We start from the raw sequence: 27,393 nt of genomic DNA on the forward strand, positions 1-27,393 counted from the left end.
ACATTTATTTTAGGGTTTTACTCTTATGCACTCAAGTTCTTCTTGTATTCTTACTTGACTGAACAGGTAGTGCAAGAATTTTGGATGTTCAGAAAAAGGTACATTGTGAAATTCTGGTTAAAGTCAGAAATATTTGCACCATATTTAAAATATTTATAGGGCTTACTTCTGCATTCTTCTTGTTAAACTACTCTTTCCTAAAAGAGAGTTTATTCGCAGTCACATGTAGAAGTTATGGAATACAAGACACACAAAAGGAAATTATTTTGACATTGCAATAAGCATGTTAATATCACACAGTGCAATGCCTGGCACATACGAGGTGTTTAATAAATGTTTGTTAAATAAATGAATAGATGAGTGAATCAATGAACGCCACTGTTAATTTTACTTTTCATGAGGCACTTATGAAACAGTTCACTTTCTTCATTCACGGAGAGTATGCAAAAGACTTTGGACTAAAAAGTAATGACTAAGATAAATAATATAGCACAAGTGTAGGGTGAAAATGGTAAGTATCATACTGGCCTCCCCAAATCCTCTTCAGGTTCACCAGCATTATCTCTGTACCTCACCTGAAGTCTACTTGGGTCCTCAGTCAAATGAGTTAGCTCAAATTCCGTACAGTCTCAGGAACTCAAACACGTCTGATCTGGATTTACTATGGTACTGGCTCCACATCAGAACTTATGTGTGGCCTTACTCAAGGCAATCGGACCCTAGCTCAAGACAAGACCCTAACTCAGGCAGGCAGCCCAAATCTCTACAGTTGGAGGAAGGGATCGTGACTCCCCTCCCCTCCCCCTGCCCTGACCCCACTTCTCACACAGACCCAGGGCACACCTCACTAAAGAAAATGGAGAGAAGATGCCTTTTCCATAGAAGTCAGGGAATTCTGTCTTGACCAGCAAATTACCTCCAAGCAGCCACTGAGAGCACAAAAGTGGTCAGATCAGGTTCCATCACACTTGTTCCTGTGATTCTTCTAAAAGGGCTCTGAGGCACTTGAAATATTAAGAAATACTTGTTGGATTAAAGTCAACAAAATTAGTGACATACAAATGATTTTGGAAGAGTGTGAGAATGGACGGGTAAATGCATGTTGCTTATGCATGGCAAGGAAAAACCATTCTTGAATAAGTGGGACAGCCACTTTTTATAGTTCCACCACCAGCATACCGTGGCCAAATAAACCACAGCCCAGAAATCTTGCAAGATTCACCAGGGTGAAATCACAATAAAAGTGCTGGTTATGTTATTTTCAACCACTCCAAAAAGAACCTTTTGTCTGTATTTACCCTTAGCAATGTTTAAGCCAATTCAGCAAGTATTTGATCTTGGGAGAAAGAGAAAGACAGGTGAATAAACACTGCCCCAACTGTCTGACGGCACTGCAGGAACTACTTCTGTCCTGGAGGCACCACTGGACTCCTGCAAAAAAAGGGAACTTCTTTGAGTGAGCTCACTGCTCAAAGACTTAATTTCCAGGATCATCCAAGACAGCAGGGGAGTAACAGCCCCTCTTGAAGTCAGAGAAGAGAAATTAGATGTGAATAAAAGCCGTAGATGCTGCCTGACCACCATTCACACATTCTCACTGTTCGTCACTGAAAATCTGCTGTGCCTCTTTCGTTCCCTTGAAACTCTCAAGGGCCCATTTCCCTGTCCACAGTTTGAGAAAGAACTTTGGGGATTGTTGTTAGAAGATTTTGATATGATGACCCCAGGATTGGCTGTGTTCCTTTAAAAGATAAAATACTGCAGTTTTTCTTTATTTTGATATATTATGACGACTCCTTTGTCATTATCAGCTTGCAGAGCTATTTCTCAAGTGTTTTCCAAGCAATACAGGACTGAGAGTTGTTCTATATTGATATTTGGAGGGCTACATTAGGGTCAGACCTTGTTTGGGCTTAAAAACTTGCAAAGGCTGTAACTTCATGCAGTAACACTTACTGGATGTCAGTTATGTGCCAGACACATGAGGTATATCTGAACAAACAGACAAAAATTTCTGCCCTTGTGGGACATGCTAGCTATCACACTCAACCCACCCATGTAAATTATAGCTTTAGAGAAATTCCAGATCTGAAGAATCCAAAGGTAGACTTCAGAAGCTATGATGTGTCAGGTCTTTAGTAACCCTGCCAATTTGCTTCTTGAGGCAACATTTCCTTGATTGCCTTGTCACTTCTGAACTGATCAAGTGTCATTATCAGGGTAGAAAGTTCTTTCAGACACCTATCTTTGCAACTTTCTCATATCCGTTTATAAATAGTTAAGCAAGGTTTGTTCATATTATCAAAGACGTTTTTCAAGTTAAAGGGAAGCAATGTTTTTTGAGGGGTCGGGTGTACACCTGGGTCTCTCCACCCAAAAGTTTCCACTCTATCCCCTTTAGTTATAGAGACCTGGAATTATGAACCGGAAGGAAGCTATTTAGCCCACACACGTGCTCCAAGCAGGTACTATAATTAAGCCAGATAAAACTAAAGGCAGCTGTACTACTAAGGATTCTTTTCGTTGCCATTACAGTGACTTACTAGAGACAGCTTTATGGTGACTGTTTCTTTTTTTTTGGCCACACGGTGCGGCGTGCGGGATCTTAGTTCCCTGACCAGGGATCAAACCCATGCCCCCTGCAGTGGAAGTGCAGAGTCTTAACCACTGGACTGCCAGGGAAGTCCCAGCATTAGACCAAAAAAAAAAAAAGGGCAGGGTGGGGGACAAAATTTACTGTCATGTAAGAAGTGTGTCTCATAGAGACCCACCTCTATTTTTTTTAATAGTTGAAGAGTTGTATTAAAAATAGTAAGAAAAAAAAGCTAATGTAATTAAGTTAAAGAGTCATTAGGCAGAAATTTCCTTAAATGATGAGAGACTTAACCTTTCCGTGAGTCCAAAGGCCCCTCCACCGAGGGACAGTCTCCAGTGATGCCCTGCATGTTCACTGGTTCCCAGGCTCTCATCTGACAAACTCACTGGTAGCTAAGGCTTTGGTGTCCTGCACCCAAGGCTAGTCTGTGACAGAGAGCTCCCTTGAACAAAATTTACTATCTTGTGAGAAGGGGTTCTTACAAAGCCCAAGAGGAGGACTACAGGGCAGAGAATGCTGTCAGAATGCTCCATCTCCTTCCTTCCCTCCACCCCGCCATCCCCATCAGCTTTCTGTGTTTCTCCAGTTCACTGGGCAGAATATAGTTCTCCCTAGCTCCATAGTTCTCCAACAGCAGAGTGTGACAAGCAGATTTTGAATCTCAGTTTTAAGTCTTTGGCAGCAAAAATCTGACTGGACTACCTTGGGCCTGGTGTCCCTCTAGTGAAATTAGCTATGGTCTGGCACTGGGTCCAGAGCAGTGGTGGTCAGTAGGTGGGTTTGGGCAGGGAGTGAGGGTACTAGTTCTCAGAGAAATGAACACCTTTGTGAGCTGAACAGTTCTGGAGAGGTGTCTGCCTCTTGTGTTTGTTCTGATTTCGAACAGATGACCAAGGAAGGAACTTTCTCAGTCTTTCTATTACTTCCATAAACAAATGCTTCCTTATGTCTAAAATAAATACCTGCAAACAACTTATTATGAAAAACTATAAACACATACAAAAGTAGAAAGAAAAAGGTGATGAACCCCCAGTTCCCTTCATCAAGATTCAGCGATTATTAAGATTGCTCACATATGCTCCACCTAACCATTTTTCTTTTATTTCTATGTTTTCAATTAAATCCCATATATCATCTGTCATTCCTTCATGATTACGTATGTCACCTACAAAGTCTACTTACCAAAAGAGCTGAACCTGAATCCAATCAAGCCACAGGTAACTTCACACCAGGTGGCACTTGGTGTCCAATTGTTGCACTTGTGTGATGTTAAGATTAATCACAGGTTCTTGTGGTGCCTAGCCTTCTCTCCCAGTGAGGAATCCCCCATCGACATCTGTCTAGGGCTTCCCTGGTGGCGCAGTGGTTAAGAATCTGCCTGCCAATGCAGGGGACACGGGTTCGAGCCCTGGTCCGGGAAGATCTCACATGCTGCAGAGCAACTAAGCCCATGTGCCACAACTACTGAGCCTGCGCTCTAGAGCCTGAGAGCCACCGCAATGAGAAGCCCGCGCGCCGCAGCTACGGAAAAGCCCACGCACAGCAACAAAGACCCAGCACAGCCAAAAATAAAAACAAATAAATTCAAAAAAACAAAAAACCACATTCGTCCAATGGTTTCACCCATTGATGAGCAGAGTCAGTTAATGCTTTGGGGATTATAAAATGGTAGTTTCACTAATCTATCATTCTTTCCACATTTATTAACTGAAATTCTGTAAAGAGGACTTCCCTTAATCTACTAGGGCTATTTGGTACCTAAATTACCAAATTGTTCAGAAAAGGTAAGATAATAGATAATTCTTTCTTTTCAGTCGCTGCCTTTGTAAGTAAGAATTAATGCCTTTGCAATTTCGATTAGTGTTTAGTGAAGCTGGGTTTTGTCTTTGTTGTTGCTGTTTGCCTTATGCTCTCTCATTTAAAAAATACACTTATGAACTCATGGCTTTTTATATATTCAGTGAGTGCCAAATTTTTTATGCTAAAATTTCCCCATCTTTGGCCAGAGGATTACTTCACGGTGGCTCCTAAGTCCTTTGGATATGACCTATTAATTTTGGAAACTTCCCTGTTTTCTGTACAAGATGCTCCAAATTCATCCTGGAGATTTCCTGCCTCAGATCTGGAATCAGACATTCCTCCAAGGAGCCATGGCTTCTTTTTTAATCTAAGTGTTCTTAAAACTCAACTTTATTGAGGTACTAGGGGTTAGGATTTCCATATAAGAATTGTGGGGAGACATAATTCAACCTATATTCAACATGGGGAATTTTTTAAAATGTTATGAACAGTATGAATTGTTTAATTTACCAGGTTTTCCTTTCAATATTGGCTACCAGAATCAAACTTGATAAACTTTAAATTAGAATTTAAATGAAAGAATATAGTGAAGTAAAGATCAGGATCAGGGGAAAAAGACATAGCTTAATGATCCAGGCACACTTACAATAGAAGGACCAAAAATCTCATTGTTAAACAATCTGAAGCCGTAAATCTGTTTTGAAACTCCCCAGAGTATAAAGAAATAAAGGGTTGATGGGGAAGGAAGAAAGTAAGGCAGACAGGCAGTCAGAAAGAAAAGAATAAAGGAAGGAAGGAAAGATGAGAAGGAAGGGAGGAAAATGAGAGGGAGCAAGAGAGGGGTGGAGAAGAGAGAGAGAAACAGAGACAGAGACAGAGACAGAGAAAGAGAGATTAGGAGCTAATCCAAATCTACATTGTTGGGACACAACTAAATCTTAGGCCCAATGACGCTGCACCCTACCCCCATGTCCCTGGATAATTAGTTTGGGTATATTTTTCTTTTTCATTTTCTCTTTACCTATTGTCATATTATTTCTTAGGAAATAGGTAATACTATTAAATCAGAATATAGAAAGCCTAATTCGAGTTTCAACACAATCCCAGCTGCAGGGGAAATCCTAACCTCTTTGCTTTTTAGCATTCTGAGAAGCAGTCCTTTCTTTCCCAAGATAATTTTCCTATGTTATGTTTTGCTTTGTTTTGTTTTGAAGATATACGTAAAGAACACAAAACTTAAGCGCACAGCTCAATGCTTTTTACATGCAGCACACACATACTCTTACTTGTGTAACAACTACCCAGATAAAGATATAAAACACAACAGGATCCTTCATGCTTGTTTCTAGTCAATAGTTCCCAAAGGAAACCACGATTTTGCATAGTTAAATTTATCATTTTTATTGTTTCTGACTTTCATATCATACTTAGAAAATCATACTTCTCCACCCCAATATTTTCTTTAAAATCTGCCCATATTGTCTTCTGTTACTTTTTATTGTTTTATTTTATTTATTTTTAAATTGAAGTATAGTTGATTTACAATGTTTCAGTTGTACAGCAAAGTGATTCAGTTATACAGATATGTGTATATATATGTATATATATATTAATATATATTTATATATATATACATTTATGTATTCTTTTTCAGGTTCTTCAGAAGCTGCTATTTTGACTTCTGTCTCTCTAGGTTAGTTTTACCTGTTTTTCCAAATCTATACATGGATTCCTCCAGTATGTTCTCTTTGTGTCTGGCTTCTTTTTGTCATCATAATGACTGTGAGAGTCATTGGTCTCATATGGTTTATTCTTTTTTGTTTTCTTGTATCTTTCCACTGTATAAATATATTACAATTTATCTAGTTTCCTGTTGATAGACATTTGGGTTGTTTCCATTTTTAGGCTATTTTGAATAAAGCCATCATAAACATTTTTTTACTGTCCTTTTAGGTGGCATCATCTATTGTACAGGCACCATAAAAAAATATGGGTTTGTATTTAAGAGATATCATTACCATTTACCATCAAAAGGGCATCTAAATAGTAAGAAAACAAGACTAAAAGTAACTGAGACATGGCAAGAAATAAAATATATAAAATTACCTTGGTGCGGTCAGGGAAGATTATTTCATAGCATTTATTGTGTTTGTCTCATATATACAGCACATATTTACTATATAAAAATTTTTTTAATATAGAAAATATAAAGAAGATGATAAAGAAAATATTGCTCCTCCCCCAACTCCATCCCCAGATAACCACTGTTTGTATTTGGGTATTTAACGAATATCCAGTATAATATAGTTTATATATATATGGTTTATATATTGTGATACTATTTGTAGTCATCTCTCCTCCTTTAACATCAGCTTTGTCCCATGTCTTTAAATGCACTTTGAAAACATGACTTTAATAGTTTTATCATATGATCAAGAAAAAGGATCTGTAGTTACTGATGGTACAGGTGCTGGATGGACCACACCAGGTACAGGGAAAACCATGAGTCAAAAGCCCTGTCTATGCACACAGTTTTAATCAGCATTTAGTCGCTTACTTACTTAAAAAAAATTTTTTTAGTTTTACCGTAGTAAGAATACTTTACATGAGAACTATCCTCTGAACAGATTTTTAAGTGTACAATACAGTCTTGTTATCTAGAGGCACAGTGATGTATAGCAGATCTCTAGAATTATTCACCTTCCACAATTGAAATTTTATAGCCGTTGATTAGCAAACCCCCCATTCTCTCTCACCCTGGCCCCTGGCAGCCACCATTCTATTCTTTGCTTCTGTGAGTTTGACTAGTTTAGATTCCTCGTGTAAGTAGAATCATGCAGTATTTATTCTTCTGTGACTGGCTGATTTCACTTAGCATAAAGTCCTCCAGGTCCATCCCTGTTAATTTCCAATCTCCTGTCGTGTGTGTGTGTGTGTGTGTGTGTGTGCACGCACGTGCGCGTGTGTGTGCTGTGTAGGCAGGAGTGTGACTCTGGCTGAAAAATTCTGGGAACTAAGGGGATTTGGGCTCTTGAAATGGACAATGTTGACTCCCAACTTGATCACCCTATTTCATCCAAACTCCTTCTAGCTTATTCCATCTAGAGTGTAAACGTGCAGATTTCTATCAGGATTAGGGAGTCATCTTGGCTATGAGGAAAATATAAAGCATTTCCTGTTTGTTGTATCAGTGGGAGGAGGTAGAAATATTTCTTAAAATGCCAAGTTTAGAAAAATCAGATGCAACATGAAGGTAAGTAAATTGTGGTACTGTCATATCAGGACATACTATATAGACTGTAAAATCATGATTTAGACAAACATATATGATATAGGAAAATGGTCATAATGTCTGACTAAGTGAAAAAATGCAGGCTATAAAATAGGTGTAATGTGATAGTATTTTTATTAAAAAAAAATCCTCATTGTATGATTTCTATCTCTATAAATATTTTGGTTGTAAACAAAGGATATCTTAATAAGACAAACCAGAGGATACATTTCTTTAAAAGTAAGACTAAAACATTGTCTTTTCCAAAAAATTTTGTCCCATTGAAAGTGGGGGTCTGGCTGCTCGCAGGTCTAAAGCCAGTAAAGAGGCAAATGGGTGGAAAGGAAAGTTTGCTGTATTTCGGAGGCCAGCAGCCTGGGGGGAAGGGCGGACTCCTGTCCAAAGGCCAACTCCCCCCCACAGACAATCAGTGGGCAAGAGCTTTCATAGGTGAGGGGAGGGAGCTACATGCAGAAACAGCACAGTCAGCTCTGACAGTCATCTTGAAACTGGTCATGCAGTTGTTTGATCATCGTCATCTTGATTGTTTTAAGTACAGTTAACCTTCAGTTCCAGGGTCGGTTTGTCCCCATTTCTTTGAGGCCAGTTCTCGGAACTGTGGCAGCTTATGTCATGGCTACTGTCTGGTCATCAGGTAGTTAACTTCTTCCACCTGGTGAGGGTTTCAGTATCTATAAAACAGCTCAAAAGTTATGGTTCAGAATATTATCTATAGCCCTTGCGAAGGAACTAGATGTTCCTTTGACTTTGCTTAATGACTACACTATTATTATTTAGTCTTGTTGGACTGTTTTCCTTTTTTTTCTGCATTTTCTCACTTCTCAGATTAAACTTATTCTTTGGCTAAAGTTTTTCCACAGACAAAAGGCAGGCTGAGGACATGGGGCTCAAGGACCAAAGGGTCCTGCTCTGTTTCACCATCTCATGCAACTAAAGAGTGTTCCCAATCAATTTGGCTTTTTTTTTTTACTTCTAATCTTTTAGTCTGTGTGGCTCACAGATACTTTTGCCATGACTATTTGGCCAAATTAGGAAGTGGGGTGCAAGCCCTATGACACAAGTGACCCAGCAACCCATGGCAACTGTCCCTGGCCTGAACCCAGGAAGTTCAAAGATTCCAGAGCCAGGAGCACATAAAATGAAGGAGGAAAGTGAGCAAGTTGCAAACATCTTTAGAAAAAAAGCATTTTTATTTTTTTTCTGACCTCAGAAAGAATGCTTCTGTCGTATTTCATCAATAATGAAAATAGCCATTGGTTTAAGATTGCTATAGATTTTTATCACTTTAAAGAAGTGTCCTTGTGACCCTGGCTTTCAAAAAGTTTTCATTTAAAGATGCTTTTTAAATTAAAAGAAACCAAACAGATGCATCCTATTATGTAGCAATTTAAAAAATCATCCTCTACGTTATTCATTATTATAAATAATCGTGGGATGAAAAACCCTGTACATGAAGCCAGTTTGGAAGATGTGCAGTGGGGCAATAAAGAACAGGACTTAACCCCAAAAGGACCAGGGCCCCAAAGTGGAGAAAGGAGAGAAGCCCTAGCAAGGAAACCGTGCCATGAAATCCGTCCTGCAGTGGGGAGGGTGCAGTGTGTGTTATCGGTTGACCAGGAATAGAGAGGCTGACGCAGAGGCCCCAGCCCGAGTGGCAAGGCTAAGAATAAACTGGGGGGAGCTTGTGTATTGGGCAGAAGTAGAGTGGAAATGAGGGAGGAAATCCTTGAGCACGTGTTTGTAAAGTAACCCTGAAAGCCCAAGTGCAAACAGGACATCATTTCTAATGGGTGAATAAAAGTCAATACTCCCCAGCCACTGCTCCTTTTGTGTGTCACCCTAATATACATGCAGAAAGGTTGATGGTAAGAATTTGGGGGAGGTTAAGAGTTTAGATTCGTAAGCATAGTAAATGCTTTACCCCATTTTCAGGTAGTTTGGGGTGTTGTATTTCTTGACTAATTGAAGATGTAATCTCTCCCATTTTAGCCACTGGCTCACAACACTGTCTTTTAAGTAGCCGATGATTAGAGAGTTCCATTAGCATGGTGATGGCTGGAAGTGGCTTACATGTAGGATCTCTTAGTGTGTATTAACTAAATGGAAATGTCTGTATTAAATCTGGGAAAGTTTGGATTTTGACTCAAGAGATTATTGACTGTTTCACAGTGTAAATATTTTTAAGTAGGGAAGAGACATACCCAGTCAACAAATCTTTGTTGAGCTGACTTGATTTATTTCATTCATCTGAGAAATAAACTTGAGAACCATGAACTGGAGGAAGTTTTAAGATGAGCTTAAGTGAAGAAGGAGAATGAAACGTGTATAACCAGAATACTAGGAAAAAGAACTTTTTAAGTGGGTGAGGGGGTGTAAGTAAATCACAGCAGTTATGTATAAAATGAAAAATCTGAAAAATCCAAAGGTCCAAAACATAGAGTAATAAATGCAAAAAAAAAATAGTACAAACATATAAAGATTTTTAATATAATTATTCATTTATATCTTAATGAGTGGGAAATTATATGTTGTGTTATATATACCATACAATGTGATTTCAAATATTTCCTATGCATATAAAGTAAAACATGCATAGGAAAAAAGAATAAAAATATATCAGTATGTTATCAGTGGCTTTTTCTGGGAATTGAATTACAGATGGGTTTTTTTCCTTTATTTTTTTTTATTTTCCAATTTTTCTACACAGTACATATGTTACTTTTGACAACTGGGGGGAAAGGAAGGTTAAGGTTTTTTTCTCCTTTTTAACTAACCTCTTTTTAGCCCAGCAGTATTACAGAATTTGTAAAATGCCCCCCTCCCTTTAAAATCTCTTCATAAATTTCCTGGCTCCTTACTATTTAGTGACAAATTCTAGAGAAAGGATGAGCTCTACCAAGGCTAGCATTAAAATGGTTGTCTCTGAGTCAGAGACTTTTCGTCTCTGCCATTCATTTACTAACCTTTACCTATACCTGTAATTTTTTTTTAATGGATGACCACAATTATATTACAGTGAAATGTTAACATTTATAATGTTTTCCTTGAAGTAGACTCAATAAACATGCCTTTGTTTTATCATATTTGGCATACTTAATAAAATAAGCTGAAATAGAAGGCCAGTGTATCCCAACTGTGATAACTAAAAATAAATATATTTTCCTCCATTGCTTTCAGGTGCTTAGCAAAACTTTACCAATCGTCTTTCATTGCTTTGGATTAATTTATAGATAGGAACTAATATCAATAATAGGAATTACAGGCTAATATACATTTTTTTAAACACATCTAAACCGTGAAACAAGCCTGGGTTTCTTCCGTTTTTTCAGACATCAGGAGAAAGAGGTTTCTTCTCAATGGAAAAATTGTTCATCTTATCCTAGAGTAAAGCAATAAGTGAACAAATAAGTAAGTTTTTACTTTGGGGAAATGCTCTTTAATTCCAACCCCGTTTTAATCTAAAATTGATTTAATTTTCTTAACAGTGCTTCATTTGGTAGAGCAGAATGTAAAAGCCCTACCCATGTGATTCAAGTAACTGGAGAAACCTCGGTCTTCTAGACCCTCATTACTCAGAGTATAGTGTCTGAACATCAGCACCAGCAGGGAGCTGGTTAGAAATGCAAAATCTCATCCCACCCCAGATCGACTGTATCAGAAACTGCTTTTTGATAAGATACCTATGTGATTTGTAGGCACATTAAAGCCTGAGAAGTGCTGGGCTGGACAACTTTAATATTATGATTTTATTGTTGTTGTTACATGCCACAGAATAAGAAGAAAACGATCAAGGTAAATGACTCAGTCTTGTTAGTATAATGAAAGCAGGAGATGCTTCATAGTCTCTAACCAAAAACTGTTTTAGGATTTAGAACTACAATTAGATGATCATGATTCTAAATTTAAATTTTAAAGGACGTGTATTAAATGTTGGAGGAGTTACAACTACAGTGATCGTGTTGTTCATGAGAAAAAGGAAAAGAAGCACAAATGAATAGGAAAAAGATGGCAGTGAGGATTGCCCAAATTATCTACCTAAAGTACACTTTATAGGAGAGGTTTCTGGAAATATTGTATTCCAAGGAAAACCTCTCTTTGAAAGCATCAGCGTGTATAGAAGATATGCACAACTATTCATGACTCATACACTAAAGTCAATGGGTTCCCTTGCTTTTCCTTCTATTGTTTACATTGTTTAATTTAGTACTTCAAAGAGGGAAAACCATATACTTTTGTGGAGGGGGAGACGTGTAGGGTAGCAGCAAGAAGGTTCTGAACATACAGGAGGCATTCAACACGTATGTATTTCCTGTTTCATCATTCGCGCGGTCATTCTTGTGACTGATAGCGATTGAGCACCTACCGTGCCAGGTACCGTGCTAAGTGCCAGACAAACAGTGGTGAGTGAGAGAGACATGGGTCCCGCCTTCATTGGGTTTCTGACAGTGTCTGAGTTAATACTGACCCATTTTTGAGAGTTATCTGTGGGTTTTGTTCATCTGTGATATTTCTGTCTTGCATCTAACTTTTCTAATTGATAATGAGAAATATCTAATTCTCAGTTATCAGTTATCAGCTAATTCTTATGGATTCATCAGTTGTGATTTGTAGAGCAGATAGTAGCAGTTTATATGGCAAAATGCAGCTGGTAACTTACAGAGATGAAGCTAAAACATACAACAATGTCAGTTACATACTATAACATGACCACTGTAAGGGCTTGATGTAGGCTGGAGATAGAGGGCTGGGGGCCACTAGGAAGGTAGTGTGGATGAGTATCAATGAGCGGGAGCTGTGAATAAGTTTCTCCTAAACTGTATGGATGAAAGTAATGTAATTATGGTCAAAATCAAACATATATTTTTTATTATATGCCTCCAATTGATAAATCGGGTAATCTGTTGCACTTCTATGTCTTCAAATGAAGGTAATTTGTTCTTCAAACCAGTCTTATAATATGGCATTTAGAAAATCATCTTTAAACTAAATTGCTTTGTGAGTTTTCTTGGAATGATGGATTTGCCCACTAGAGTTGGGACCTGAAAAATTGGGTGGAAAGCTGAAATAAATAGCCCCCACTGGGCAAGTGTCCCAGACTTGGGTGCAACAACCATTACTTCAGGTCACTCACATCTCTGTGGATTTTGCATGTAGTTGACTCCCAGGTTCCTAACCCTGCATTCCCATGGCCCTGGCATTTGTACCTCTTTAACCACTACTATTCCACCCTTGTTTTCTGATGAGCGAATTCTCTGCCATGATGGCCCAAAGCTTGAAGCATAGTCTTGGAGTCAGATGGAAACAGGTTTGTAGTTCTGGCCTCACTACCCCCTAGACATAGTACCTTGGGTAATGTAATGTCTCCAAGCCTCAGTTTTCTTACGTGAAAAATGAAGATTGAATCCCTCATCTCATGTGACCCTGTGGATTACATAACTATAAAAGACTGCCACGCCTGGCACATGATAAATGGTGGCTACTACTACTTTATTATTATTAGACCCAGGTCTCTATTACTGGTTCCTTTTTGCTACATGAATCCCCTTAAGTAACAAGTTTGTTTATTTTTTCACCTTGTGTTGCAGTCTTTAGTGGCTGTATTTTCCTCCTATTGAATCCATATTCTGGAGGCTTCCTCCCTGGGGACGCCCCTCCTTTGTGGCACTTGGGCTGAGCCCTCACCCCATTCCAGATTCACCAGACAGCCCAGTTCCTGTGCATCGTTGGCTCACAGAGTTGGTGGTGCCTCGTGACTTCTACTCACTAGCTGAGTGACTTGGGTAAATTATTCAAACCTTTCTGTGCCTCAGTTTCCTCATCTGTGAAATGAACTGTACTTGTTTCATGTGATTGTTGTAAAGATTTAGTAGATAATTATATATGAAGAATCTAGAATATGAAGTGCTGTATAGCATTTGCCAGTATGACTCATATCTTGGTTAAGAGGACCCAAGCTTGGCACTTACACACTTCTTTCCTCTCAGCACAGGGTTCCCTCCCAATTGTAGAGCTGTTTTCAGGACTTACAGACCCAATTGTATGTCTGTACACTATCTGGACACTGCTTGTGCTTCCATGTCAGAACCCCTGCCTTCTCCACATCCTGCCACAAATATCACTGGCAGACGCTGGCTGGGGCAGTGAGGAATGAGTAACAGTTCTTTCCCCAAACATAATGTCTGTGAGGAAGAGTCTACTGGGGCCAGCCTGGTGGCCTCCTACCTAAAATAGGGTAAAACTAATGGAACCTAGCAAAGCAGTTGCCTTATTCTTCCTGAATTCCCTCTTCTCCCTTTCCTCATTTCCACTAGTAAACGCAGATCTTCTGTCTAGAAGAAAGGAGAGTGCAAGATTCCTCCCCACTGAGCCTGTGTGCTGGAAGGTCTTCCGTGGATAAAAAGGAAAGGAAAGAGTCAGGAGTATAACTCAAGAGTGTGAACTTCTATTGTATCCATGGGGTAAATTGGTTACTTAAACTATTACTATTTAAGTTCCACAATAAGGCAATGTAGCTAAACTGCAAGTAACCTGAGAGAAGCAAGTCAAAAGAAGATTGGATTTTGACTGGGAGCTGTAAATAAAGCATACACCACTGGTTTATAAACAGCTCAGTATCTTCCATACTTGGGGTGGAAGTCAAGGGTATCCAGGTCTTACTTTGTAGCCCTCCGTGCCTCGAATAGTACTTGGCTTGTGGCAGTAAACTGTTTCTGCTCGGCAGTCCTGGCTTCAAGCCTCCCACAGGGAGATTCCTTTTAATGCTCCAAATCCCTTCCAGGGCCACTGTCAATATTTTCAAAAGCAAGATAATGATTATTAGCTTCTTCTCTTTTCAGCACAAAACGTTCCTAAAGTATTTACTTGGTGATTATTTTCTTTAGCCATTTGGGTGGAGGTTTATTTGGTTTGATTATCAAACCACCCAAGGTCTTTAGCCTTTGTTTAATCTGTAATTCTAGTTCATTCACTGAATTATTCCCTATGCAATTAAACCTCTACAGTGTTATGAATTTAACCTGCCCCTAAAGAAATAGATGAAAAGTCAATTAAGAAATACAAATAGCAAGACACAGAGAAATCAGGAATAAATAATCATTAATATATGGGCTTCATCAGGCAATCTTGTCTGATTCTGCTTTAACTCCTAGAAGCACAAGTATTTCCAAAGATAACATAACCCAAAATTACCAGAGTAATTCATTCAATAGATCCAACAATCTTCTAAACTAGTTGTTGTTTAATCTCCCCCTTGAAAGAAATAGTAAACTCACTGGAAAACATCATAACAAAATATTTGTAATGTGATGTCTATGCATTGTGCAAGGCAAATTATAGTCCTAAATCCTGATACCACCAATAAGTATTGGTTTAGTAATGATTTGCACTGGGCTTTTCTCCATATCCTAAAATCACATGTTTAGATTCTGGGAATCAGTTAACAAGCATTTAGTGAAAATCTACTGTGTAGAAAACTGTGACCCAAGTCAAACAAAGAAGTGAATTCAGGTAAATGCCGTAAGCTGTTTTTCCCATTTCTGAAGCTGCAAATGTCAATGCCCAGTAGTCTCCACAGATCCAAGGCTGCCCACTGGCATACCCACTGACATGATCTCTCCCTAAAGGAGTCTGTACCATGCAATGAGTAGGGGCACAGCCTTTGAGTTCAGAGGAGATCTGGGTTTCAATCTCTGCTCTACCACCTACCAATTCTATGACTTCGGGCAAGTTCTTTAATCTACGATGTCTCAGTTCCTTCATGGGGATGACAATAATATCTACCTTGAAGGATTATTATAGTATTTGGATGAAATGGACATAAGTGCTTTGTACTCAATAAATAGTAGCTTTTTTTTTTTCTTTTTCTTTTTACAGGGACAATGATTTTCCTGTACAAGCATGGACTCAGATTCTATTTCCAGAGGCACAGTCACTGAGCTGACCCACCAGGCTGAATGTCAGTCCTTTCCCCTCCTTCCCGGCTCCTGAATGGAGTGGCTGGAGCTATCTGTCAAGATTCGTTTCCTCCCTCTTCTTCAAAGACCTTCAAGGAAGACTCCACAATCTCCTTCTGCCAAGACCTTACAAAGTTCAAGCTGTTCCTTATACCTAACCCAAATCTTCCCTTACTCATCAAGCCAGTTTCCTTTCCTGACCCGTCTAGAGATAGAAAAGGGTAACAGACTCTCAGACGTAGGAGTCCGCAAACATTTATTCAATAACCCCCGTGACACCCTGTGAGAAACCAAGAAAATAGATTTAGATTTGTTCCACATTGTGGGAAGGTCTGGTAAATGGAAAACGGTTAAAAATCCAGAGGTAGAACTCTGTAGAAAACCCACATCAAATTAGATAGAAGAATTGTACTAGTCTAATCTAGGTGGCTCTTTCAGATGCAATCACATTTATGGCTTAATAGAGAAAATACCTGAAATGTAAATGCATATGCCTAGAAATGCATGGAAAAAAACCGCTCAAAGCAAAATGTTGTTATACGTAAGTGTTTACTGTACTTGGGGATAGAGGGTGCTGGGAAAAATAGCATGACTTTGATTTGATAGGATATTGGCATGAAGACATTACGGAAAGTGATATATTCAACTGGAGGAAAAGAGGACCAAAAAGAAGTGTGAATATCCTTTGAAGCAGCGGCTTCTTTAAAGGGAAATTCAACTCTCTCAGCTCTGGGCAAATGTTTTCCAGGAGGAGGAAGGAAGACAAAGGGGGGTTGTGCAGAACAATGGGGCCAGAGAGACCTCAATGTTGGCAGCTTAACCTGAAAAGGAAAAGGGCAGCAGGCATAAGAGAGACGCTAAGAGAAAGGAATCAAATCCTTTCTTGAAGTTCGGAATCTTAGAGATTCTTCTTCTCTCTCCTCTTCTCATGCCCCCAAACCTCTTCTACTCAAAAACCTTTTTAGGTGTGTTTTTATCCTGAATTTTAAAGTTACAAAACCAAGTCTTTACGCTGAAAATTTTAGCGTAAAATTTTAGATGCCAATGGGATCTGACCTGGTCTATCAGAAGGTCGCCTTTTAAAAATATTTTTGTTTCCCCAGCTGTCTCAGGACTGTGAATAAGGAACCCTGGAGCTTTAAAAGCCAGTTGAGAAACATATTGTCTATTCTTCCTTTGTGTAAACATGTTCAGAGGAAGAAAATTTTAAGTAATTTAAATTTATATTTGGTGACTTCTAAGCTCCGTAATTATTATTATTTTTTTGTAATTATCTTGACATGCCTTTGGTGTCTAGTAAGTTCCTTGTATATTATAGGTACAAAAACATTTTTGTTGAATGAATTAATGAATAGCAAAAATATCCACACTTGCTGGGTAATATTTCACATTTCTTAAATTTGTACTAAACATAATAAACAAACCAGACTCAACATTAAGTTTGCATGCATTCAGGCACATGTAGACACAAATGAATGCATCTGACAGTACACTCTTGAAATTCATTGGGAAAGGAAATGTATAAGAGAACACTAGTGAGCTTCATGAATCAAATTTTTCATGACTACCATAAACTCTGCAGGTTTTAGCCAGAAAAATACAAAAGCCCTTGCAGTTTGAAAACATTAAAGTAGTACATTAATGTATTTCCACATGGTCCTCTATAGAAAATTTTCAAAATGTAGAAATAGCTTTAAAATAAATGGCAAAATGAATGCAATAGTCCCATAATGCATGTCTCATAAACCTACCTCTTCTTTTTAAAAAAGTTGTAAGGAGGGGGAAGTCTTCAGGGAACCACTAAGAATATATGAATTGTGATGTTAGCTAAATTCTTACTTATCCAGAAGGTTCCATAGGTTGCCCAAATTCCATTTACACCTGACAGCAGATCTGATCAGAAAATTGCATTTCTTCTTTTCATCATTTCAGGATGATGAGACCCTGTAGATCCAGGTCCCTGTGCTTGGGGCAGGAATGTGTAAAGCCTCTGAAACCTCTTCTACCTCAAGTTTGAACTTAAACCTGGAGAAGATTGTGACAACTTTGTTGTTACTGAAGAGAATACTATTTGCTACCAGTACAGTTTCAAGTCTTTTTTCCTCTAAGAAAACATAATCTTATATTTTAAAGTATATCCCAATGGCTAAGAGCAAAGACATCAGCTTCTGATGAGCCTACATTCAAGTATCAGTTATTCCACTGTGTGACAATAGGCAAGTCATTGTACCTCCCCCAAGCCTCAGCTTCCAGAGCTGCAAAATGGGAATAATAATGATAGGGACAGAGTACAGGGACAAAGTAGGTGATTAAATAGTTAATCCCACGATGGGATCATAAGTAAAGAAAAAAGTATGGGAGACCCCTATAAGTTAATGATCACTCAAGAAAGCAGGCTTGCTTAACAAAAAAACCACGCACCAGAAGCATGAGACATGTCCCAAAACAATAAAACAATGGTGGAATGAGACCCACATCCTGTCCAGTGAGGCCAGTAAGTTAATGATTCCTAGGACATGCTTCTCTGCTCACACTAAAAACAAAAATACGAGGAAAAGGTGACATTAAACTGAAACCTGAGATGATTTACCATATTTTAGTATATGTAACCGCCTTTTCGCTTATTTCCATTGCTCCGTGATAGTCCCAGTTTGACCATGTAGGGACAAGAATACTCCTGCCCAATGTGGAGGAGAAACTGATGATGGAAGCTTGATGTCTACCCTCCCCACTTTTCCTTTGATTATAAAACTGCAGCCCACTAAGTTCTTGGCGTGCCACCCTCTTGCCCACCCACTTGTAAATCTCACAAGTGTCCTATACTAACAAACTCTTTGCTTACCTGTCACTCTGTCTCTCACTGAATTCTTTCTGCACGGAGACAGAAGCTCTACCAAGCTCTACGCTCTACTAAGTCCCAAAACGCATTCTGCAGTTTCAATAAGAGCATAGGGTTGTTGCAAAGATTAAGAGAGGTAATTTGTAAAAACTTTCATGTCCAGGAGACACACTGTGAATGATGGCCAATATAATAAATAAATAAATAAAATTATGAATGATTACCACCATCATCATCATCATCATCATTAGAGAGCCTCCCTTCACCCACCTACCCCTCCCCTTCTCACTGAACCCATATAGCTCTACATCAGGAACCTAGAAGGACTCAAAAACCCAGAGAAGGGAAGGCTTAGAGGCTTGGTAGTCCATTTTTCTTGTTGTCACTGATGCCATTCCCCAGACCCAAGTATGGGGTGCACAGTAATAATCACCTGGGACATGTTGGCCACTGCAAGGTCTTCACAGCTCTTATTAACTGTTGTCATACACGAACCACAAGAACAGGTGGGATAGCTCAATCACCTGAGGGTCCCTCACTGAACGGCTTTTTCCTGAGTCCCTTCTTGCTATCCAAATAACAGTATTCTAAAATAAATGTAATGTTCACTCTGTTAAACATCCTTAAAACCTAACTTCTGGATCTTTTGACCTTTAGTTGATTTTGTGCAACCCAAAGAGAAGAAACTTTTGACCTTTTACCAATTTCATTCAACCAAAGGAGAAGAAAAAAGGACAGAAATAACTTAAGTCCACTGCTTTGGGGTACTTCCATTATTGTCATCATTAGCTCAATCGGAAGTAAAACATGCTCTCTTTTAAGTTGCTTAACTTCAGAACAAATGCCCCTCAATAGATGGTACGATTGAAACCAGGAGATTGAATTTGACCTTCAAGAAAAAGGTCATTTGCAATCTGGAAAAGAACAATTTCCCTGCACTCATGGAAGCAAAAGCCTATTTGGGATGGGTAAAGAAATGAAGACAATGAATGGGTCAAGCATACTTACTCCTAACATCTGGGAATAGCTACGATATAAGTCATACAAGCCGCTCAGAATTTTATGCAGAATTATGGGTGTACGTGACAAGGTGTGTTTTCCAGCAAGAGAAGCCATAGCTTTCTTCTGATATTTAAAGGAGTGTGTCACTGAAAACCTCCTTCTGGAAGGTCCAGTGGCTCACCTGAGCTGCCAGCCCTCTGTGCTACGCTGGAAGAGTGTGGCATTCTCCCTGGGTGCTAGTTTCCTATTCTGGCCAAGGATGTGGGGCTCCCAGCCATTAAAAAAAAGAAGAAGAAAAGGAAAAGAAAAAATATAGTAGGTTTTTGTTTTTCATCAATAGAGCCCTTTAAGACTTAACCTTACAGAATCAATCCTCAGCTTTGAAAGATTTTTCTAAGCTAAAATAGCACCTTCGTGCGTCCTCTGGTGGATGTTATTAAAAATGCAGCCCCCCCATGCAGCCCAAGCATTTTCCATTTTATATGAAAAATATTTGAAAACACTGCCTAGAAAAATGACTTTTTATAAACCGAATGATTTTTCCTAATCATTTAGACTGTCTCATAATCAAATGTATCCATTAAGAATAATACAACATTGGGCTTCCCTGGTGGCGCAGTGGTTGAGAATCTGCCTGCCAACGCAGGGGACACGGGTTCGAGCCATGGTCTGGGAAGATCCCACATGCCATGGAGCAACTAGGCCCGTGAGCCACAACTACTGAGCCTGCGCGTCTGGAGCCTGTGCTCCGCAATGAGAGGCCGCAATGAGAGGCCCGCACACCGCGATGAAGAGTGGCCCCCACTTGCCGCAACTGGAGAAAGCCCTCGCACAGAAACGAAGACCCAACACAGCCATAAATAAATAAATTAAAAAAAAAAAAAAAAGAATAATACAACATCCAACTAGTGTATAAATCAGCTTTTATATAATCACTGAAAACAATGAAGGTGACACAAAATATAATAGTATGGACTTAACAATTTTTTTAAATCACCAGGGAAGTAGTATATGTAGATTGGGGTTCAGAGAAGTAATTTAGTAGGTCATTTTGCATCCATCCATAGAGTTCAAACTCTAAGACTTTAAACTTTCCTTCAAGACACTATATGAACAAAATGAGCCATTTTGTTGGTCTCTCTTTCCATAAGAATGGGTGACACAAGAAGCCTTAAAAGATGTTTCTATACTGGGTTTAAAACATAAAGTGGGAAAACATTTTAAAAAAAAGATTTATTATAAAGCTATAGTAACAAAGACAATGTGGCACTGGTATTGAGATCAATAAATAGATGAAGAGGACCGAATAAAGAGTGAAGAAATACGAAAAAAAAAAAAGTGTGAAAAAACACCATGGAGTCTGAAAAGATGTACCTCTGGGCCTGCAGCATCTTCTCTTAGGAATCCTTAGTGAATTTGGGTCCCACCAGACTGTTGTTCAACAATCCTCCTCAGAAAATGTCAACTTCTCTGAGTATAGGAGTCATGCCTTACAGTTCTTTCATATCTTCAAGCAACTGCTGGTACCCAAGAGGGTTGCAATAAAAACCTGATGGTTTGAAAAGCATGAAATATGCACCTAGCAATCATTGAGAAGGAACTATGAAAATGAGGAGATCCAGCAGTTTCAAAATAACATCTATGAGGGATTCTTGAGAGCATATCTTTTTTCAAATGAAGCATCAGTGCAAGCTCTCAATGCCCAGGCCATGTAACTCATATACCATGTGTATGTGGGATAAAATCCTTGGCTGCTTTGACCGATTTAAATGACTTAGATTCTTCTGGGTCAGTGACTTGCAAAGTGGGGTCCCTGGACCAGCATCATCAATGTCAGCTGGAAACCTGGTAGAAATGCAAATTCTTGGACCCCACCCCAGACCTTTTTTTTTTTTCTTTTTAAAAATTTATTTATTTATTTATTTATTTATTTATGGCTGCATTGGGTCTTTGCTGCTGTGCACAGACTTTTCTCTAGTTGCGGCGAGCAGGGGCTACTGTTCATTGTGGTGCACAGACTTCTCATTGCGGTGGCTTCTCTTGTTAAGAAGCACGAGCTCGAGGTGCACGGGCTTCAGTAGTTGTGGCACGAGGGCTCAGTAGTTGTGGCTCACGGGCTCTAGAGCGCAGGCTCAGTAGTTGTGGCGCACGGGCTTAGTTGCTCCGCGGCATGTGGGATCTTCCCAGACCAGAGCTCAAACCCATGTCCTCTGCATTGGCAGGCAGATTCTTAACCACTGTGCCACCAGGGAAGTCCCACCAAAGACGTTCTGAGCCAGTTACTCAGAAGTAACTGATGGATGAGGCCCAGTTATTTGCTTTTAACAGGTAATTCCCAGGTAATTCTGATGCAGTCTAAACTTTGAGAACCACTGTTATTGCTCATACTTATATTGATAAAGATAGAATATGTTATTGTGCTTTTCAGGCACTTGGAAAAAAATTCTACCTATCATTAAGTAGAAATAACTCCACCAAAAATGTGGGACAGCAATGTAGATTCTGATACCTAGCTCATTTATTTTTTCTAAATACAACAGTTTATTTGGAATAGGCAAAATAATTATAAAATTAGCCAAGAATTTCCCAGGGACCCATTTTTCTTTTAATAGTCATGGTTTTGCAATAAATAAAATAATCGCTCTGCCATCAGACAGACAATTTTATATCCATTTTGCAAATATACCTCATTTGTTACTGAGATTACCTGCAGGTGGATGTTTAATGTGGCATTCATCTCTCTTAATATAAAGTTCTTCTTCCAGTACTTCCTTAATTCTCTTATGTGGCTCACAATATAAAAATTTCTTCCCTAAAAAGACATTAACAAAACTGGTTACTTATCATAAATTCTGCCCAACCTTCTAGCCACTACTTACATGAATAACTACTTTTTAAAGAGACAAATCCTTCCATACAAACAGCAGACGACTCACCCTGCAGACTCTATTTTGGAAAGATCTCTTCCATTGTAACTTTTAGTTTTGGGGGGAACTTTACATTTGGGGGTTAAGTTTCAGATACCTCTTTTAGGTGTTATGAAGTAATATATGAAGTTTTCTTCATTAGCTTGAAGAAAACTTTCATTTATTCAACAAATTCTTATTAAAGACATACTCTGTGCCAGGCATTTGGGGCAGAGGACACAGCAATGAATAAGAAAGATGTATGCTTGGAGCCTACAATCCAGATACATAATACAGAAGAGTCTAGCAGTATTTCATTATCTTTTTTAAAAAATAAATTTATTATTTATTTATTTATATTGGGTCTTCGTTGCTGTGCACAGGCTTCTCATTGCGGTGGCTTCTCTTGTTGCGGAGCACAGGCTCTAGGCACGCCGGCTTCAGTAGTTGTGGCGCGCGGGCTTAGTTGCTCCACGGCATGTGGGATCTTCCCGGACCAAGGATCAAACCCGTGTTCCCTGCATTGGCAGGCAGACTCTCAACCACTGTGCCACCAGGGAAGTCCCTCATCATCTTTTAAAGAATAAACCTGAATTGTAGTAGTGAGCCACTAATGGACATAGGACTTTTTCCTGTCCTCTAAACCTGCCCCCACAAGACAACACTGCTATAGTTGAGGATGGAATATTTGTTCTAAGTACTTTAGCTACATTTCTTCTGCTCACCCCAGGGAGCGCTGTGTCATTTGAGCCCTTCCATCTCTCTAATCTCTCCTGTCAGCTTCTCTCTCTTGCTCTCTGAGCTCCAGCCACATGGCCCTTCTGTCCATCCCCACATGGAAGCCTTTGAACATTCTATTTTCTCTGCCTGAACTGCCTTTCTCCTAATTTTTTTTTTCCCTGGGTAACTTCTACCTGAATTTCAGGTCTATGCTGGAATGTCAGTTCTTTAAGGAAACTTTCCTTGGCTCCACATTCTTGAAATGCCCCTGGTTACTTTTTCTCATAGTACTCTCCTCTTTTCTTTCATTTGATTTATTGCAATGTGTGTGCAGCCTCATTTACTGTATATACAATTATTTGTGTAACTATTAGTTTACCATATGTCTCCCTTACCAGGCCATAAATACCATAAGAGCAGGGATGTTGTCTGTTCGGTTCATTAGAGTCCTAGAACAGAGTTTGACATCATAATAGATGCTCAACAAATGTGTGTTCAAGTGGAACTAAGCATTGTTCAATTAGTGAAAGATTCTTCTATATGCATGTCTGCGCACTCAGCCTTGTGAACATCAGGGAACCAGTAGCTCTAGTCTTAGTGCCCAAAAGCTCAATCCAAGGAGCCATGGAAAACCTAACTAACCAACACAAAGCTATGGCAGGTGTCATCTTTTCCTGACTAACTGATAGGGAAGACAAGTAAATAAATTTGACTTGTGTGCAGACTGACCCTAATGGGGCAAAAGACCTGCTGCATACGGCTGTGGGTCTGGTTCATTCCTGGTCATGAGACCCAAACACACCCTCAGACATGAACAAGGCAGAGTTGGATACTCTCTGAATCTTGTTTCCCCCAAATTAGGAGTCATATGAATGAGAGATGAATGAGGGTCAGAATTACTCTAGCTTAACTTTGGTTTAAACTTTTTTGGTTAAATCATGATCTTCAGGCAGAAAAAGGGTGTAAGAAATGTGGCCAAGAAAGAAGAAAAGCCTGTAATAGTTCAGAAGAGAGGAAGAGATCACTTGCTCTAAGTTCAAGTCTCTTGACAAATTTCAGCCCTTCTGTTAAGAGAATTTACAAAGGAAATCACCAAAGGTTTTGAGGAACTATGAAAAATGAGATAGTAGTAAAGAGCTAGCATAGACAAATATTCCCAGCTCCAAGAAAGACAGAAAGAAAGAAAGAAAGAAAGAAAGCAAACAAGCTGGCTAATAACAATTGCTACAGTTTATTGAATGCTACTGTGCCCTAGGCATCTTACATATATTATCTCTCTTCCTGACAACCTATGGGCAGGTATAATTATTCCTATTTTATAGACGAAAAAGTAACTTCCAGAAGTCATAAAAACTAAAAGTCGTGCCTGCCTACCTCTCTCGAATCAAGTTACTAAACTAGACCGACCAGGGAGATGCTGTAGCTACAGTGCAGTGTGTGCATTTCAGCAAGGCACTTGATAAAGCGCATTTCTCTTTGGCAGAGAGCGCCCACGCCAAAGATGCTGACTGACAGATCAGGGGCTTCTAGAGACTCTACTTGGAACTGTTGGGGTCACCATTTAATTTGTTGATTTGAATATAGGAACTTTCAGCAAACTCACCAAATGTGAGAATGGCACAAACCTGGTGAACGGTTTATGTGCTGAATGGCAAACTCAGGACTCAAAGGGCCTTCTACACCCAGAATGAAGTGCTAAAATTCATAGGACGGGATGGTTGGGGATACATATAACGACCTGTATTTAGGACCAAACAAAGGAATTGCATAAGCATAGGACAGAAAAGGCCTGGGTCAAATGTTTTCAATTGGACGGGGGGGGGGGAAAGAGAAACTAAGGATGTCATAGACTGCGTTTGTTATGTGTGTTAATAATATAATGTGTCTGTCAAAACAGCTCATGTAATTTTAGATCCACTTAATAGAAGTATAATTTTCAGAGCAAGGGAGGTTATAGCCCCACCACACTACACTACACTAACCTGATTGTACTGGATTCAGTGATTTAATAAAATGGAGAATACTGGGATAGTTCAGCCAGCGTGGTGAAAGCACTACAAATTATTTTAAAGGTAACACTGAAAAAAGAAAAAAAGAAAGGTAACACTGAGTCTATGAAAGATTTGGTGGGTGCTCAAATAGCCGCCACTATATAATTCAAAAATGTTTCAGTGGGGAAGCACCACATTTTATCTGTGTATATTTGGGAACAGATGTGTGATTAGGGAGTAGAAGCTGTACAGAGACTGGGGACCTTTCCAAAAAATAGAGATTGAAGACCTTTCAAAAAAAAAATTTGAAAATTGAATGGGTACTTTGTGCAGGTGTAAATATTCTGTCTCTACTTCAGCTGAGGCCAGGAGCTCAGGAAGGCTGAGGCAGGAACTCTTCATATGCCCCCCACCCTGACTTTGTGAGCTCCTGAAAGTCTGGACACCTGCCTTAATTCATTACTCATTTCCCAGCAACCAGCCCAATGCCTGACATGCAAAAAGGACTCAATAGTTGTCAAATTGATGAGTGAATGGTTAATTCCACCTTTTACTCCTACAGTCACAGGGAATACAGAACCTTTAAATTATAGCATCTTTAACAGGAAAATTCCCAGATAGATAGAATTTTAAGTCGGAGTAAGGAATTACTTAAGTGTACTGAATACTTATATATACTGAATTTAGTTGCTGTAAATAAGGTCTCTGCATGCTGTTGACAGTAACAGGAATGAGGTATCATAGTCAGGCACATTGTGGCTGATGCTGAGGGAAGAGGTCCTTTCACCAGGCGGCAGCAGTTCTGTGGCTCCTCGGGGGGTCTCCGTCTCCCAAGAGGAGGGTGCGTGGTCCCTCGAGGAGCGGAAGCTGAGCCGCTTCAGCCCAACCCTCGCTCCTCTGTTGTCCTGGCGCAGAGGAAGCCACGCTGCTCTAGAGAGGCAATCAGGGAGGCGCTGCAAAAGGGCTGGGAACGCTTGCCTTCCTCTTCGGCCTATTATTTTCATCTTCATCATTCCTTACCACCTACTGAAGACCTGTGGGGCACAAAGGGCTGTGAAATATCTGTACATTTATGGAACAGTATGGAAGAGCACTTCGACCTAGCGCGGACTCAACCATGTTGGCTGTGACTGTGAACCAGAACTGCTTCTAGTTATTTGAATGTTGTTTGTGTGTTCGGCAGGGCAGGGAGGAAACAACAGCAGTGTGTTAAAATGTGGTCCATGATTGTGAGATTCTAAAAGGATCAGGTAATCATAATTTATGAACTGATAATCCAAGAGATGGGGGTTTAAGTGTTTGAAGGATTTCTCCAGCACTGAGTGACGGTAGGCAAGTCACTTCCTTTCCTCTAGTGTAGACCTCAGTTTCCTGGCCTGTAAAATGAAGGAATTGACAAAAATGATCTGCATATTTCCATGTGTGTATATCATTTATGTATTTAAAAAATAAATTTCATAGTTTTATTATGTGTAAAATTTAAATTTATATATTACATTTTACACATTTTTATAATTTAAACATATTTTTAAATATATTTAAAACTTATATATTATATTTTACACATTTTTATAATTAAGATATATTTTATAATTTAATATTTTTAATATCATATGTATGTATATATACACACAATTTTTTTCAATACCTTCCAGGCCAATGCCACTACCAATTAAGTTGGAGGCTACCTGGACTCAGGTAGCCTTTTATGAAGGAGGGCTTGCGGAAATGGACCAGATGCCTTCGGCCACAAAACCATCACCCCTGCCTTTGCCAAAACAGCAGCTTCGCCCCCTCCCTACAAAACCTTTGCGGCTTCAGCTAGTCTTACTCCGGTTTCCCCCAGTTCATCTTTCACCACTTCTCCTCGTCCACGTCCCTCCCGCGGGGTCCGAGGCTGAAAGGGAACTCACACTGCTTCCGGGACTCTTGGGGGCCGCGGCCTCCGGTCTCCCCGCGCGCCCCGCACCCCAGGCCTGCGGGCGGCCGAGACTGCTCGCCGTCGCGGCCCGCCTCGGGCCTCGCCACCGCGGTCACCGCCTCCTCCCCCCTCATGCCGCGGGGGTCTTCTTCGCGGCGCGCGGCCGGCTGGCCTTCTCTGCTCCGCCGCAAGCTGCTGGGGAACGCGAGGCGTCTCCGGTTGCCATGCTGACTGTGGGTCCTCCCTGCCCCGAGCCGCTCCCAGCGGGAGTCTGCAGGTGTCCCGCGCGCCCAGGAAGGCGCTGGAGTTGGGGAAATGCAATTACTTACCGACCAAAGCAAAGGACTTTCTTTCCAATAATCTCTCATTTGTTT

The 27,393-nt window shown here is 39.8% G+C and overlaps 1 protein-coding gene across 1 annotated transcript; it reads right to left on the minus strand.

Moving 5' to 3' along the window:
• Window positions 1-12,341: 12,341 nt before the first annotated feature.
• LOC114235441 (uncharacterized protein C11orf97 homolog) lies at window positions 12,342-27,153 on the minus strand. Its single transcript, XM_057553288.1, has 4 exons — window positions 27,012-27,153; window positions 22,189-22,293; window positions 14,346-14,471; window positions 12,342-12,355 (listed from the first exon to the last, which is right to left on the minus strand). Exons 1-4 carry the CDS (start codon window positions 27,151-27,153, stop codon window positions 12,342-12,344), a joined length of 387 nt encoding a protein of 128 aa, XP_057409271.1.
• Between the last annotated feature and the right edge of the window lie 240 nt (window positions 27,154-27,393).

Source organism: Balaenoptera acutorostrata, chromosome 9 (genome assembly GCF_949987535.1).
Source record: "Balaenoptera acutorostrata chromosome 9, mBalAcu1.1, whole genome shotgun sequence".
Lineage (NCBI taxonomy): Eukaryota > Metazoa > Chordata > Mammalia > Artiodactyla > Balaenopteridae > Balaenoptera > Balaenoptera acutorostrata.